The sequence below is a fragment of the Plectropomus leopardus genome, chromosome 18 (assembly GCF_008729295.1).
Source record: "Plectropomus leopardus isolate mb chromosome 18, YSFRI_Pleo_2.0, whole genome shotgun sequence".
NCBI lineage: Eukaryota > Metazoa > Chordata > Actinopteri > Perciformes > Serranidae > Plectropomus > Plectropomus leopardus.
The window spans coordinates 18,671,890-18,687,595 of NC_056480.1; the positions used below are offsets into that span (position 1 = coordinate 18,671,890).

The 15,706-nt window shown below is 40.1% G+C and overlaps 1 protein-coding gene across 2 annotated transcripts; it reads left to right on the plus strand.

Annotated features, from left to right (window-relative positions):
• Nucleotides 1–1,147: 1,147 nt before the first annotated feature.
• cyhr1 (cysteine/histidine-rich 1) lies at nt 1,148–11,819 on the plus strand. 2 transcript variants are annotated; one of them, XM_042506066.1, is made up of 7 exons: nt 1,148–1,660; nt 1,914–2,242; nt 4,702–4,796; nt 6,030–6,173; nt 8,501–8,712; nt 8,870–9,048; nt 10,642–11,819. In XM_042506066.1, the coding sequence occupies exons 2-7, from the start codon at nt 1,961–1,963 to the stop codon at nt 10,852–10,854; spliced, it is 1,125 nt and encodes a 374-aa protein (XP_042362000.1). In that variant the 5' UTR covers nt 1,148–1,660; nt 1,914–1,960; the 3' UTR covers nt 10,855–11,819. The 2 variants fall into 2 exon arrangements, with proteins under 2 accessions (XP_042362000.1, XP_042362001.1); XM_042506067.1 differs by having other exon boundaries at nt 1,928–2,242.
• Nucleotides 11,820–15,706: the final 3,887 nt, after the last annotated feature.

The following is a 15,706-nucleotide window of genomic DNA, read 5'->3' on the forward strand; positions in this document are numbered from 1 at the left end:
TTTGTATATTTCTGCCAACTTTCACTTTACTCCACTTCATTTCATAAGTAAAATGTATTCTTTTACTTCATTACATCCCCCTAAGCATTTTAGTTACTCACTACAAAACAGGAAAGGAAGGTAGGAGGGGACGGACAGACGATTGAAGAAATGGGAGGGGAGAAAAAAAATGATTACGTTCTTTAATCCACTTAAGTTGTATAAAAAAACACCTTGTTTTTCTTCAAATGTAATTTAGGATCAATTTTTAAGCTTATGTACGTTACAAAGAAGTATACGTCATAACTCTCAAAACTATGATTTTATCTTTTTATTAACAGTATTTACTTGTACTTTTACTTTCAATACATAAGTACATTTAATATCATGAAATTACTTTTGATATTTAAGTACAGTAAATTTCAGATACTTTAACTAAAGTAATATTTTAACTCTTTGAAACCTCAGCAGTTGGTTCTATTTCTTTCTGAAACATGGGGGAAAAAGGCAATGACCAGCTTGACAAGAAATGTCCCACAAATTGCAAGAAACTAGAAAAAGGAGACAAGAAAATTCCCTAAAAATTATGTTCATTCGAAAAATATAAAAAAAAAACGAGGGAAAATGTCCAGAAAATTATATCTATAATAATTATATATTTAGAACATAATATTTTCATATTTAAAACTACATTACATAATAAGAACAACAACAACAATACTACTACTACTGATAATAATAATAATAATAATAACAAATAAATAAGTTTTAAGTGCTTTTATAGGATATTTCCTTGTTTTTTATTGTTGTTTTTTTCCTTTTTTAAATTTTCTATTCTATTATATATATATATATATATATATAATATATATATATATATATATATATATATATATATATATATATAATTTTGTTGTTGGAAGAAATCAAACCAATTTGCCAGGTTTCAAGGGGTTAATAGGTGACTTTAACTTCTACCAAAGTCATTTTGTGATAAGATATTTCTACTTTCAATCATGTATGGCTTTCAGGTACTTCATCCGAGGATGCGTCTTGTGATGGGTGGCCTAAATTTGTCGCATATCGGGTTTTGGTCACCTTTCAAGTCCTGCTATACGCTGACCCGCAGGTGCTTAGTACGCATGCGCTATTAAAAACTCTTTAAATATCCCAAGTCATCTGGCACAATAAAACATTCCGCTGTCAGCCAACACACGGCTGTACTGAAGGAGTCACTGGCACACATAGGCCGTTACACATACTCGCAAAAATATTTACTTTTAAATACTTCTATTATTAGCCAAGATCGAGGGGCTGCCTGAGTAATTGACCCGGAGTCGTAAAGGCTGTGCAGGGTGAAGTCGGGGGAGACGGACAGGAAAAAAACAAAGATGGCTGTGTAACCAGAGAGACGAGTCCCAGCAGAACTCTGTCTAACCGCGGCGTTAATCACCGACAGGTCCCGTGGGTCCCGTGGACAGTCAGTCGGTACCGGAGCAGGGACGTTAGATGAGCAGCCGAGCTGGGCCGCCGTGTACATCTCTGTTATCTGCTGTCATTGCGAATAACGGCGTCGAGAGTACAACAACAGCTGAGAGAGTTGTTTTTGTTCTGCAAAGCCAGAGGACTGACTGCTGTGTTTTTGTCAACGTAGCTAGCCGCACACTCTGCTAGCCTCACTGTAAGTCAACACAACTAGTAACCGTTTAATGAAGTCGTAATTAAATTTTGCACATGATCTCGTTATTACACAGTCATTGGCTTGTTAAATGTCGTGAGTGGAGGGTGGCAATAATAATAATACTAAGTTAGTCTGCATTCATTTCTGACAGCCGTAGCGTTAGCCTAGCCAACGTTAGCTAGCTGTCAGCTGACCGTTAGCTCGACAGGTTGTAAGCTAGCCCTGAGCTAACCTGCTTATATTTCGGGCTCAGCCCGGTCGCGGCAGGTACACCTAAGAAATTTCTAAACCCCCGTCGCCATGTCTTCACTGGAGGAGAGAGACGTTGTGGCCGCCCCTGGCTCCTCCTCGGCCGGCTTGGGGGTCGGGGCCGTGGGGGCAGCGGTGGAGGCTGTCGCCGGGGTCGCAGCCATGCAGGAGGAGGTCGGGATACGGCGAGAAGGGCCCGAGCCTGACCCGGACGAGCCGCCCAAGAAGAGGGTGAGATTGCCCGAGGGAGAGTCAGGAAAGCTGGAGGAGAGACTGTACTCAGTGCTGTGCTGCACCGTGTGCCTAGACTTGCCCAAGGCGTCTGTATACCAGGTAAACGTGGTGTCAATCACAACCCTCATAACCCTAAACCTACTGTCAAACAACAGCAAACCAGCCGGACCTCCTACTAGCAACTCCCCATGTGCCCCAACCGCTGATCACCATAGTCAGGCATGTCCAAAGTCAATTGTGGCCCTCAAACCAATTTTAAATGCCCCTTGGTTTGCCTTTCAAAATATACCATATGTGGCCTGCCACATAATACTAGTGAATCAAACCATATCACTTTGTATTTTCTCTCTTCACCTCACAGTTTGGCGATATACATCAAGTATGAAATATGCAAGCAGAATTGATGTTTTCATGAACAGATGGCAAACATGTAAAAGAATAGTTACCTAACAGCAAGGTAACAGAAAGGCCACAGCAAAGAGGCGTAAAGTTGACAGTGAGGACCGCTGCTGTCAGATACAGTGAATGGTCGAATACACTTTCACTGGACAATGAAACAGTTGCTTTTGTCTCATTTGTATGGGATTTCTTTTCTAAGTAACATCTTTTCTGTTTTAAGTAACCCCCTTGATGTGAGAAGCAGTTGGCCCCTATATATTTTTAACATTATCTAATCTGGACGCCATTCAAAAAAGTTTGGACACCCCTGGCCAAAGTCAACCTGTTGAATGCGCTGGTCAGCTCCACTTATTTTTAGTAGTACTAGACTGAACACAGGCCCCGGTGTGTTTGTATGCTGCAAGCTGAGCCATGAGGCTGAGAGACCAGACACGCCCAGGCTGAGTGGCCAGCTGTGCAGGCTCAAGTTCACAACATTATTTGTGAATTATCCTCAAACAACCCTCAGTAAAAGCCACATCCCCAATCTTCATATAAGACTACAAACATCCAGAGCTCAACCAAAACCTGAAATGAAATAATCTTCTGCCCTTCCCTTCAACCAACCCTTCTCTTTAATGACCTCAAACAGACAGCTTCAATGTCAAGTGAACACATTTGTAGTTAATACTTGTTTAATAAGTCGTAAACACTTACCTGCCCTCCTGCACCATGCAGCACATATGTTCTAAACAAGGCATGTCCAAAGTCTGGCCTGGGGGCCAATTGTGGCCCTCTGACCAACTTAAAACAGCCCACAGCTTATGATTCAAAATGTACTACATGTAGCTGCACAAATTATAGGTTAATCAAGCACAATCACTTTGCATTTTTTCCTTGCAGTTTCAGGACTATTATACAGTTTGTAGACATGTACCAAGTACGAACTACACAAGTGGAACTAGTGCATTTTCATAATCAGACATAAACATGCAAACAAACGGTAACCTAACAGCAAACTTTAAAGAAAATATCTAAACATTTCATTATCACGATTTTAAGTTTGTTGTGTTTTAGAGAATCAATACAATATTGATTTTTAATTGTTTACCTGTGTCGTGTTTAAAATCTATCTGCCAGAAAGCAGTACTGTGATCAGTCTTCAGCCGCTTGACTTTCCCACTCCAACGTGACAACATATCACTAATGTGTCACTGAGACTGGAACAAATACAGATCCTACCCTTCTGACTGCATTAAAAAACAGTAAACTTTTAGCTGCTCAAATTGTATGCATATGGCTTAGTGTTCTTTGACAGTTTTTTATTAAAATTAGATTTAAAAAATACCACAGTATGTTTTACTTTGCTTATGGAGAATTTTTTAAAAAACCCGTATGATATGATGTGAAAAGCAGTTGGACCCCAGGTATTTTCACATTATAATTAATTATTATAATCCCCCCCCCCATTCCAAAAAGTTTGAAGACCCCTGGTCTAAACCGTCATTTATCATTTAAATCAACACTGTGTAAAGACAAGTTCTTGCCATACTCAATATTCTGCCCTCAACATAGATGCTTAGTATTGATGGAAAGAAATACAGCTTAATAACATTAGGCCTGATAATGCACACATCCCACATAATTTTGCGATCATTCACATAGAAAATTATTTAACTCCAGATCTCTCTCCTCTATAAAAGTGCCTCTTAGGTTGTAATATTGCTATTATATCTCCAAATTTGTTACTCTTTTGTTTTTGGGCAGCTCAAGCCAATCCACTGTTACTACTTGAATTAAAAATAGACTCTTAAGGAAATATGCCTAGCTTCAGCCAAACATGTCCAGTGACAGTCCCCCCAAATTTTGTGTTGATTTGAATAGAACACAATTCTAAAATAACCCCGGCTTCTTCTTGTGTGTTTTCCAAAAATGTCTGTTTTTATGATGTCCCAATTAACAGTACTTAAATAAATCACAACTGTTACAAATTATGTTCACATTTTGTTATATTGATCGAAAATAGAAAGTTTAATTTACATTTTTCAGGTTAGTCTTTTCCAGCTTGTACTAATTCAGATATTTATCCTTTGCGTCTTCCCACATAGGACCCACAGTTTTTTCAACTTTCCTCGTTCATTTTGTGTGAGTGTCACCTTACCTTGTCTTCCCTACCACAGTGTACCAACGGACACCTGATGTGTGCAGGCTGTTTTATCCACCTCCTGGCTGATTCTCGTCTCAAGGAGGAACAGGCTACGTGTCCCAACTGCAGGTACACCCAGCTTCCTGTAGACATGGGCACCTCCTGATAGTGCACAAATAAATACAAATTAGCTACTCAGTTCAAATCAGAAGACGATCATTACTCCAGTTCTGAACATGATTGTGATTTATACACCCAAATTATATTTTGTTAAGTGTTCCTATACTGTTATGTCAAAACACTTATACTCTCCAGAGACACCTGGCCACAAATAATCATTACCGATGCCAAATAATTTAAATGGTTACATTTTGAACAATAAGAAAATGATTAAAAAAAAATCAAATATGTTTTTCTGCAGGTTCTGAGTCAGCAGTATGGGATGATAACTAATATCATGGCCGGTATTTCATCAGATATTTCAGTGTACAGATATGGAATAATAAAGTACACATCAAGAGCACATTATCTTTAAAAAAAATTTAAAGAAAAAAATAATTACACTTAATTCAATGTTTAATTATTTTATTTTATATAATTTTATATAATAAATGTTATATAATATTTTGTTATAGTAATGTAATTTAAATATTTTTTCTCTTTGCATCGTGTTTATGTATTTCTTGTTTTTTATTGGATTAATGTTCACTGATTGGTTACTTTTCAGCTCAGTGAGATTTTGATTGTCATTCATCTTTTGTAGTATTTTTCTCTTAAATTTTAGGTATTTGTTTTCTTCTTTCTTTGTTATTGTTTGTTTTCAAGTTAAGGGGGGTCAGTGTGTATAAGCCTTTGGCTTCTTAACTTCTCCTTAGTCCTTTTTTGTTTTTAATTATTTGGATTTAATGCAGGTTTTTTAAATTACATGCAAATAAACTAAAAGAAATATCAATTAGAGCATTACAAACAAACAAATGCGGTTGAGCTAAGGAAAGATAAGAATGATTTCAAACAGCATGAAAAACAATAATGTAGTGATGACTGTAAGATGTCCCCAAAAGCTGCTCTTGACCTTTAAGTTTAGAGTCACAATGTATTGTCATTGTCAACATTATTCTACCAAATTACTTTTGTGTTCTTCACTGATGCATGGGAACAGGAAAATAACTGGATGAAATTGTTTTTGCATGTCAAAAGTAATTTCAACACAGAACTGTCCAACAGTTGAGAAATGCATAACGTAACCAGCAACTCATGTTTCAGCATTGTTCACCAACTGTGTGAACATTCTTTGCATACCACAGACGTCACATAGTCACCACTGCCCTGAGGTATGATTTGCTGTTTTTTGTGTTTGCGTAGGTGTGAGATCAGCAAGAACCTGTGCTGCAGGAACCTTGCAGTGGAGAAGGCTGTCAGTGAGCTGCCGACAGAATGCACCTTCTGCCTAAAACAGTTCCCCCGCTCCAGCTTAGAGAGACACCAGAAAGAGGAGTGCCAAGACAGGTATACATACACATACATATACACACACACACACACACACACACACACACACACACACTCAAAAACATGTCATGGAAGAGAGAGCAGGCACCAAGGAAAGGACCCAAACTCAGAGGAAAAGGGAAGGCTGGTGCAGTTCAGTGATTTATTTGTGCATAAATGATCTTACAGGCAGGTGTTGGTAGGCAGGCAGATTCAGATTAAGGTCCAGGTTGCTTGAAAACCAGTGATTAGTGTATTAGCAGTAGGATGAACTGGCAAATGAACAAAGAATCTGGGCTGGTCTCTGGTGAGTGACTGATGAGGAAGAAGAGGCTGCAGGTCTGATGAGGGAAGTGAGAGCAGGTGAGCAGGTGCATGAACAGGAGGTCATGTGACTGCAGGGCTAATGAGGGAAGTACAAACAGCTGTGCAGGTGCAGGAGGAACTGTGGTGAAATAGTATGAGGGCATCTAGTGGACAGGTAGGGAATAACATTATTTTTTAGAAAGTGGGAAAGAGGCTGCAGACAGGGACAGATGCCCCTTTTCCACAAACATGGAACAGGTTCTGTTCTGACTTTCATGCAAATAATTTTGAACCACTTGTCAAGTCAAACTTTATTTGTAGAGCACACTTAAAAACAACAGCACTGACCAAATTGTTCAACAAGCCATGAAATACGAAAACAGATAACTCCAAAAGCAAACTAAGAAATTCTATAGAAATAGAAGAGAAATCAACCTTTATGGAGCAAATTGCAGCACAACAGAAGACAAAATCTCTTTTTTAAAAGTTTTGTTATTTAGCAGTACAAATGAAAATTGGACAGTGCAACAATAGTTTGCACCCTATGAAACCCATCAAGCAATTTCCAAAAGCCAACAAGCGAACTAACAAGAAAGAAAAAACAGAACAAACAACAGAAGCAACAAAATAAAAGAAATAAAAAAAGCAACAACAGCATCTACAACAAAACAAACAGTAAAACAAACAGCTGGTTTGTGTAACCCCAACACGTTTCTAAGAATCCTGAGTGGAACTGGTTTAACTACCAGAGCTAATTTGGATGAAAAGGAGTAGGAGAAGCAGGATGTGACATTACACTTTTCTTTTCTTAGCTAAGAAACCCCCTACACCTGTTGTCAACACTTGTGAAAAGTGTCTCAAATTGAGGTCCATTCAGTTTCCCCACAAATGCTCGAGTTAAACAGCTGCAGTCACTTATTAGGTGAGTTCAGGCTCTCTCACATCAACAAAGTGAAACACGAAAATAGCAGCTGTGCCACACACAATGACTAAATCACCGGTACATATCCATGGGTGTGTGTGTGTCGAAACAGTATCACATGGGGTTAATTTGGGGGAGATGGGTGAGCATGTGACCTGCTACTTCTGAGGAGAAAAAAGCAGCTGATGTAATTACAGACTGTGTCTCTGTTGTGTGTGACACTCGGGCCGGGGCCAGATTTGCATGCATGAAATCCTATGGGGTTGTTGCTGTAGCAACAGGTGACCCTGCTCAGGACAGCTGTGCCCGTGCTAAATGTTGCCATGACAACGACCATGGCAGTCACTAGGTTTTTTGTTAGGTCAGACAGTAAAATGTGCTGGTCTCCTGCAAGGATTTGACTGCCTCTTTTTAAAGCAAATATTTAGGTACAATTTCTTTCAATTTGTGAGACTTTTCTTGACAAGTTGGTCATTTCCTTTCCCCCATGTTTTCAAAGGAAATCAAACTAATTTTCCAATGTTTGTTCAAAGGTTTAAATACTTGTGAAAGGCGTCTGAAAGGGGCACACGAAAACTGATGTTGATCCAGGTTTCAAAGGGTTAATCCAGAACGGTGAGGTGGCAGAATGGCGCGATACGCCTTGAACGGGCAATGTAAAAGTGGCTCCCGACTACAATAATGAACCGCTTCCAGCTGCTTGGTTATATAAGACAAAACTTTGCTATTAACATAAGGTGCGTGCCGTCAGTGTGGTTTTAATTATCCTTGGTTCACTGCAGAGGCTAAGTAGCACCTTTCACATGATTAATACCTCACTTTTACTTTTGGGAAAGTAACAGGTATTCATTGAAAAGCACCTCAAACCATGATGTAACTGATATAAATCCCAGTCTTTCTTTCTTTAAGGTTGGCCTGAGCTCAAACGTATCATTAGTGCAGTATTAATTAGCCTTGGTTCACAGCCTAGGTTAATTAGCACCCTCTGATATTATTAGTACCCTGCACTCCGCAGGAAAGAACATGTATTCGTCTCAAAGCACCGCTAATTTATAGAAAGCCACATCTTTCCTTCCACGACTTTGTTACTTAGCTCTCACTCACCGTGTGTTGCCAGGGTGACACAGTGCAAGTACAAGAGGATCGGCTGCCCTTGGCAAGGTCCGTTCCACGAGCTGCCAGCGCATGAGAGCGAGTGCTCCCATCCCACTAAGACTGGTACAGAGCTGATGGGAATACTGGGAGAGATGGACCAGAGCCACCGCAGAGACATGCAGCTCTATAACAGCATCTTCAGCCTGCTCTGCTACGAGAAGATTGGGTTTACAGGTACGTGAGAAAAAATAAAGACAAAAAAAATCTGTCTGTGAAATGTCAGAAATAACTTTTATTTTACCTTTGCTTCTTTATACATTACCATTCTCTCCTCCAACCCTCGGCCTTAACCCTGATTCAAACCTTGTCCTCCGCTTCTGTGTCCATCCAGAGGTGCAGTTCAGGCCGTACCGCACTGATGACTTCATCACTCGTCTGTACTATGAAACACCACGCTTCACCGTTCTCAATCAGACGTGGGTTCTGAAGGCCCGCGTCAATGACTCAGAGCGCAACCCTAACCTGTCCTGCAAGCGCACCCTCTCCTTCCAGCTCATCCTCAAAAGCAAGGTACACACACGGCTCTGTCTGTCTACTTGTTTTTGGTTTTTTTTTTAACATTTTTTGGTGTGCATGTTTTCCCAAGTTTAAATAAAAAACCAAAGATCTTTTGTATGCACACAACAGTCTCAGTTCTCTCAGATTTTAGTTAAAATCTATTTTTGTGAGCACTTCTCCAAGATAATCCATCCACCTGACAATTGTGGTATATCAAAATGCCGATTAAACAGCATAATAACACAAGTGTGCCTTGGGTGGGTTAATAAAAGGCCACTCTAAAATATGCAGTTTGAGAAAAAAAATGACATTTTTACCCACCTCTACCCATTTCAGAGTTATGCCAGTTGAATTGGATTTGGCTGTTCAATACAAATATTCAACAGTTTGTTTTGTTTTCCATGTAAAGTTTTAAAGTTTAAAGTGTTCAGCGGGACGTTCAGCGGGGCGTTCAGCGTGACAGCGGCATCTGCATAATATAGTTAATGAGGTAGTGGCGCTTAAGACGGATTACAAATGCACAACAGTTTTTCCAACAATATCAAACAAAGCCAGAGACTGTTTCATATTAACTTGTTGTGGGCTGTAAATTCACCACATCTCCACCTTAAGGCGTGGCCCCTCTCCTCTCTGTGCTGCTTCCTGCATGTCTGCATCTTCAAAGAGTATTGTGAAAGTCAAGAGCACTCACTTTGCAGCAAAATCTAGGGACCAAAACGTCCTCACTTGTATACTGCACAAAAAAAATGACTGCTCAACTTGAAGCAATATCAGTCAACTCAACTTTCAAGCCTCCAACTTTCAAGGGGCAGCCCCCGACATTTATTAGGATTTGGTCTGACTAGTGCTTCAGAAATGCATCCATGAACACCACCAAGTGCCGACACCATCGGAAGTGAGCAGTTCCAGACCGTGACAGGAACGCAGATGAGTTTCCCTAACCCGTCAATGAAACTTGGTCTACTAATGCTGTATTCACACCATGAGCAACAGCGCAACAGCAGCTCCAGCTAAATTATCACCAAGTCGCCCTTCGAGTGTTGCTCAAGCACTCATTAACGTTGCTGCGTCGTTACAGGCTTATGTGTGTGTCTGCTACTTGTAGCAAAGCACTTTGCATGAACGTTATCTTAAGTTTGTGTTTGGTCAATAAAATATCTATGCTTTTCATGTATGTCTGCGCCCAATTTTAAAACATTTCACCACCCCATAGTATCCCTATGTTCCCGGCAGTGCACAGAGAGCTAGCATAGCGCCAACTAACCTGCAAAACAACACAGTGCCACAGCTAAAAAAAAAAAAAAACAAACAGACATCTTATTGGTTGACGCCTCACTGTGTCATTTTGTCACTGTGTGCTGTGCTCACATCACTTGTTTGACTTGTGGTGTGAACACAGCATAAGATTCTTCTCATGGACTTCAGTTTGATTATTATAGGTAGGATATGCTAAGTTTATTCAACAGAGAGCGCTGACAGGGGTTTTCTCCTCAGATTCTCATTAAAAAATCTTTGTAAGAAAAGGTAATCGGCATATTTCGTGCAGCAGATGTTGTGGCTACTACAGCAATACATGGATGTGTGTGTGTGTGTGTGTGCGTGCAGGTAAACTCTGCCCTGGAGTGCTCCTTCCTGCTGCTGAAGGGGCCGTACGACGACGTGCGGATCAAGCCAGTCATCCACCACCACTCCTTCAGCAACGATGCCAACGAGACCGACTACGTCCCTCTGCCCATCTCCGATTCGGTGGAGTGCAACAAACTGCTGGCCGCCAAAAACATCAACCTGCGCCTGTTCATCTTCCAAGTCCAAAAATAAAGAATGAGGGAAGAGGAGGAGGAGGAGGAGGAGGAGGAGGAAGATGGAAAGAGAGATGAAGAAGAAGAGGGACGATGGAGGGTGAGGGGCTGAGAGAGGGAGAGAGGAGTGATGAAGATTAAAGAGACACCACTGAACCACTGATACCTCTTAACACGTACACACACACACACACACACACACACACACACACAAAATACATATACTCTCACACACATTCACGCAGGGTACACACACACACACACACACACACACACGTGTGTGCGCGCGCACACACATGCACACACCACTAATTACACTTACCTCCTTTTACAAGATAGTGCGACCCCTTGCTCGGGGAGCTGTTAGTTGCTATGGAGATGGGTGGGCTTTTGTTATGGGATGGAGGGGTGGGGTGAAACCTGCGAAGGCACAGGCGGGGGGTGTTGGGGTGAGGGAGGGGGTTCTGGGACAGTTGATGTGTACCTGTGGAGGCTCTCTGAGGTCAGGTTGTGTCTGACCTTTCACCCCTGACACCCGCAGCCAAAGGTAGCGCGCACACACACACAGCAAACAAAGTGGGATTCGCTGGGTGCAGTTGTTGTGTGCATCTTTGTTAGTGTGTGTGTGTGTGTGTGTGTGTGTGTGTGTGTGTGTGTGTGTGTGTGTGAGCGAGAGAAAAAGAGTCAAGCAGCGGACCCTGAAGTGTGGCCCAAACTTTTGCGTTTATGTTGAAATGTCCCAAAGACGCGTGATAATGTGAAAATAGAGTGACTGACTCTACTGAGCTGTTCTTTGGACATGTGTATGCATGTGGAGGGCATGTGTGTGTGTGTCTCTGTGTGTGTGTGTGTGTGTGTGTGTGTGTGTGTGTGTGTGTGTTTGTCTGTCCCTTCCCTCCACACACTTTATGCCTGAGTCTCGTCAACAATTTCTTTCTGTTTTGGCAAAAGTGTCCATTTTCAAGGCTTGCCAGAACAGACGTAAGACGGGTCCCCCCCCAGTGACCCCCTTTAACCTTTCAACAAGAGGAGAGACGGCCTGGCTGCATGCATATTTTAGTTCTTCGACCTCTTCCTCCAGCTGTGGTTATATTTAACCTTCAACACTAATACCATTTTTATTTCTCTTAACCCTAAATATTTAAATACCTGTGAACTTTTTTTTCTTTTTATTTTGGGTTTTAGCGTGTGACTGGCTGCCTCTGTGTGTGTGTGTGTGTGTGTGTGTGTGTGTGTGTGTGTGTGTGTGTGTGTGTGTGTGTGTGTGTGTGTGTGTGTGTGTGTGTGTGTGTGTGTGTGTGTGTGTGTAGACAGATCATAACTGTGAGATTATTGTGAACATGCCTCTATGTGAAAAACCGTACAATCCTCGAGGACATGACAGACCTTCAAGGCCACAAAGGTTCACTGAGTGTCAGCTGCTTTTTGGTAATTTGATCATGTGCAAATTTATTTGGGAATTTCCACCCCTTCAATACAAAAACAGCTGGGTCCTATATGACCATTTTAATCTAAATCTTAACGGTGTGGTCACACGTGAGCAAAGCAAGGCATATGATCATCATTTTGAATGTGGGCAGTGCCGATTGTGACACGCGGGAAGCCAGCCTCCTAATAAATGTCGTTGGCACATTTCCCTTTTTTTTTCTCCATGTCTGTCTCCTGAGTCACTGACAGCCAGGCAGCATCTGTTAAATGGGGCAGTTTGTATTCTTCATGTCCAATATCACACAATATCTGCTTATTAAGCAACAATCATTGTCTCCTCTGAACATACTTATTTGCTTTTGGTTCAGGCTGCGACCTCAGTGGTCAAAGTTCACCAAAACTTTGCTTTGCCACTGGAGGTTAATGTTTTATTTGCGCCTTTATTCACATTGAATGGACGTGATAGGGAATATGGTTAATTTTGTGCATGTGTGACCGTGTCCCAAAAACCTTAATTATTTTATTTTGTGTCATGCGTTTATTTAACATGTTATTTTGTTTGAAGACAATCTCGTTTTTAGGGTAAAAATTAGAGCTAGATTTATAAATAAGTCAGGGTGATATTTCAGCTGATGTTGGCTTATTGCAGCAATATCGGTGTCAGTGTGCATGATGATGAAGTAACAAGAAATTGAAGTTTAAAAAAAATCTCAAAATTAGGTTTGCAATTTAGAATTTGTCACCATTACACAGTTTGTCCACCAGAGAGCACCGACACATTTATTTTATTACGCGTAGTGCCAGCAAGTGACCACGATCACAAATCCTTTAAAGAAATGATCAAAGATGATAGAAAATAGAATGAATAGAAATGATATTAAACTGTCTGCAGGGGTCTTTTTTCCAATTCAGCAGAAAATAGCGATACTTGTTAGTTGCTATTGTGACAACACACATCAGTTTCACCGTAAAATGTGTCACAGTCACTAGTTTTAGAGATCCGTATTAGCCTACAGTACACACATTCAGAGTTAATGAATACAATTTGATTAGATAATGCACAAAAGACGCCTTTAAGTACACATAAAAATGGCAGCTGCTCTGACCATCTTGCTACCTATATGTAAATTGAATGTCCTTTCTTTTCTCATTTTATCTCGATGTTTATGTGTTTGTTAAAAACTCCAAAATATCTTTATCAGTATCAGCCCCAAAGAGACGGTATCGGTCGAGCTATAGCAGTAATCTATCTCCATTTCCTGCCATCATGGAATAAAGACTTTTTAAAATATTATTTTTATCAAATCAAGTTAAATTCTCAAATATCAGTAAAATACAGGCTTTGACCCAATATTATTAATGCTTTTTTTTGTGTGTTTTTAATTTTTTTTTTTTAATTATTAATCAAATTACCGCAAACTCACTGACATTCAGAAACCCTGGGCCGGGGTATATTCCAGAATAAGAGCAGTGGTTTGATTTTGTGCAAAATATCAGAGAAATGTCATCAACAGTTTGATGCGCTCGGTGGATGAACTTGGAGGCAACAGGGGCCCGTGAGGACGAGTCAAAGACAGCAAGGGGGACGCAACCCAAACTGTGAGCGCAGTCTTTTTCGTCTGCTCGGAGCTCTACAGCCCTCTGGTGAAGACTTTTCTAGAAGATCAGACTGACGGATGGTGTGTGTGTGTGTGTGTGTGTGTGTGTGTGGGGGCAGGGGTGGGGACGGGTTCGGGGAGGGGGTTTACCTTACCACAGTGACATATTAGTGTTTAGACTTACTTGAACGAGAAGATGTTACTTAGATTCTACTGTAAAGCAGATAGATCTCTCTCCTCCTGACCTCTACTTCCTGTATTTCTGTGTTTTAATGCTTCGTCTCTATGCCAGTGGACTCACTCATCTCACTATGGCTGTACATGTGCCTTTTATTAAAGATCATGGAACCTGCTCCGCTGCTTGCTTGCTTGCGTGCTTGTGTGTGTGTGTTTGAATGTGGAAAGGACCAAAATAGAGCTGGCTTTCTGAAAGCGTCAGCCTGTATAAATATTGCATTCAATACAGCAGTTATGAAATCTAAATTTAATTCCAAAGCTTCGTGCGGATGATGGATACGTTTCATTGAATTTGTTGGGGAGAATATGAATCACTTTCAGTACAAAATGAATTAGCCGGCATCTGAACAACAACACACGTTGGCTTACAAGTTATTGCATGCATGAAAGTGAAAGGAGGCCAGGAAGTTTTTTTTTTTTTTTTTTTTTAAAGTAATATGACTAAAAAGATTGCATAATTGCATATTTCATCAGCTCATCATGACCTTTACCTGCTGCAGTTTCAGTGTCCTGGTTTTGTGCGTGCTGGTTCCCTGTCACGCTGTCATGGTTTAACTGGGATGCTGGAGTAGAGCAGAGCCATCGTTAGTGTCATTAGTAACACCTGCGCCTTTGCTACACTGACAAGTTCAAATGTCTGCTGTGCAAGAGGCCAGTGGTGGAAGAAGTAAAAGTACTAACAGTGTAAAAATACTCTGGTAAACCTTTGAACCCTGAGCAAACTGGTGCTTTTTCTGGGGACATGGGGAAACATGGCAATGAGGAACTTGTAAGAAATATTCCACAAATTGCAAGAAATTAGTAGATTTGGAAACTTATTTTTTAAAAGGCAAGGGAAAATGTCTAGGAAAGTAAAAGAAAAAAGCTAAGGAAAAACTATATTTATAATAATCATAATTACATATTTAAATTGTTATAGAATAATTTGAATTGTGAAGCACTTTTTACAGATTATTTATTTTTCTTTTTTTCCCCAAGCCCTTATTATTATCATTATTATTATTATTATTATTATTAAATGTTGGGGTATTTGTCTTTTTACTAATTTCTTGCTAATTTGGAGTAATTTCTTCTTTTGTAGCTCATTGTCTTCTTCCTATGTTTTTGAAAGAAATCAAGCCAGTTTGCTTCGGTTTCGGAGTGCTCCATTCCAACTATGACTTAGTATTTCCATCAGAATATATGCTTAAAGCACAAAAATCTTTTAAAGTTTTTACAACTTCGACATTCGCTGTGCTATATATCTGTATTCTGCTGGATGCAAACTAGTCAGTCATGTTAGTTTTTCCTTTAAACATGTTCACAAAACAGAACTTTAAGATCTCCTAACTTAATAATTGGTAAACTGCTGGTGATGGTCAGGTGAAGTCAGACTAACGTGATTTACTGAAGTTGCTGTAACTGAGAAGGAACAAGGAAATTCCACTTGACATTTTAAAGTTGCAACAACTCCACAAAATGAAGTAACTATAGCTTACTTTTGAGTAAATGTAACAGTTAGATATTAAGAAAACATAAATTAAAATTATTATATTTGCTTTCCTTTTTAAGGCTGTTGGTTTCGAAGATTATTTTAACAAAGATCAAGTTATCAGATTTTACAGTATT

Excerpts from the sequence above, each read along its gene's own strand:
- cyhr1 (XM_042506066.1), top strand. The coding sequence starts at position 1,961 with ATGTCTTCACTGGAGGAGAGAGACGTTGTGGCCGCCCCTGGCTCCTCC. Across the intron at positions 2,243-4,701 it reads CCAAGGCGTCTGTATACCAG|TGTACCAACGGACACCTGAT; the intron begins GTAAACGTGGTG and ends TCCCTACCACAG. Across the intron at positions 4,797-6,029 it reads GCTACGTGTCCCAACTGCAG|GTGTGAGATCAGCAAGAACC; the intron begins GTACACCCAGCT and ends GTGTTTGCGTAG.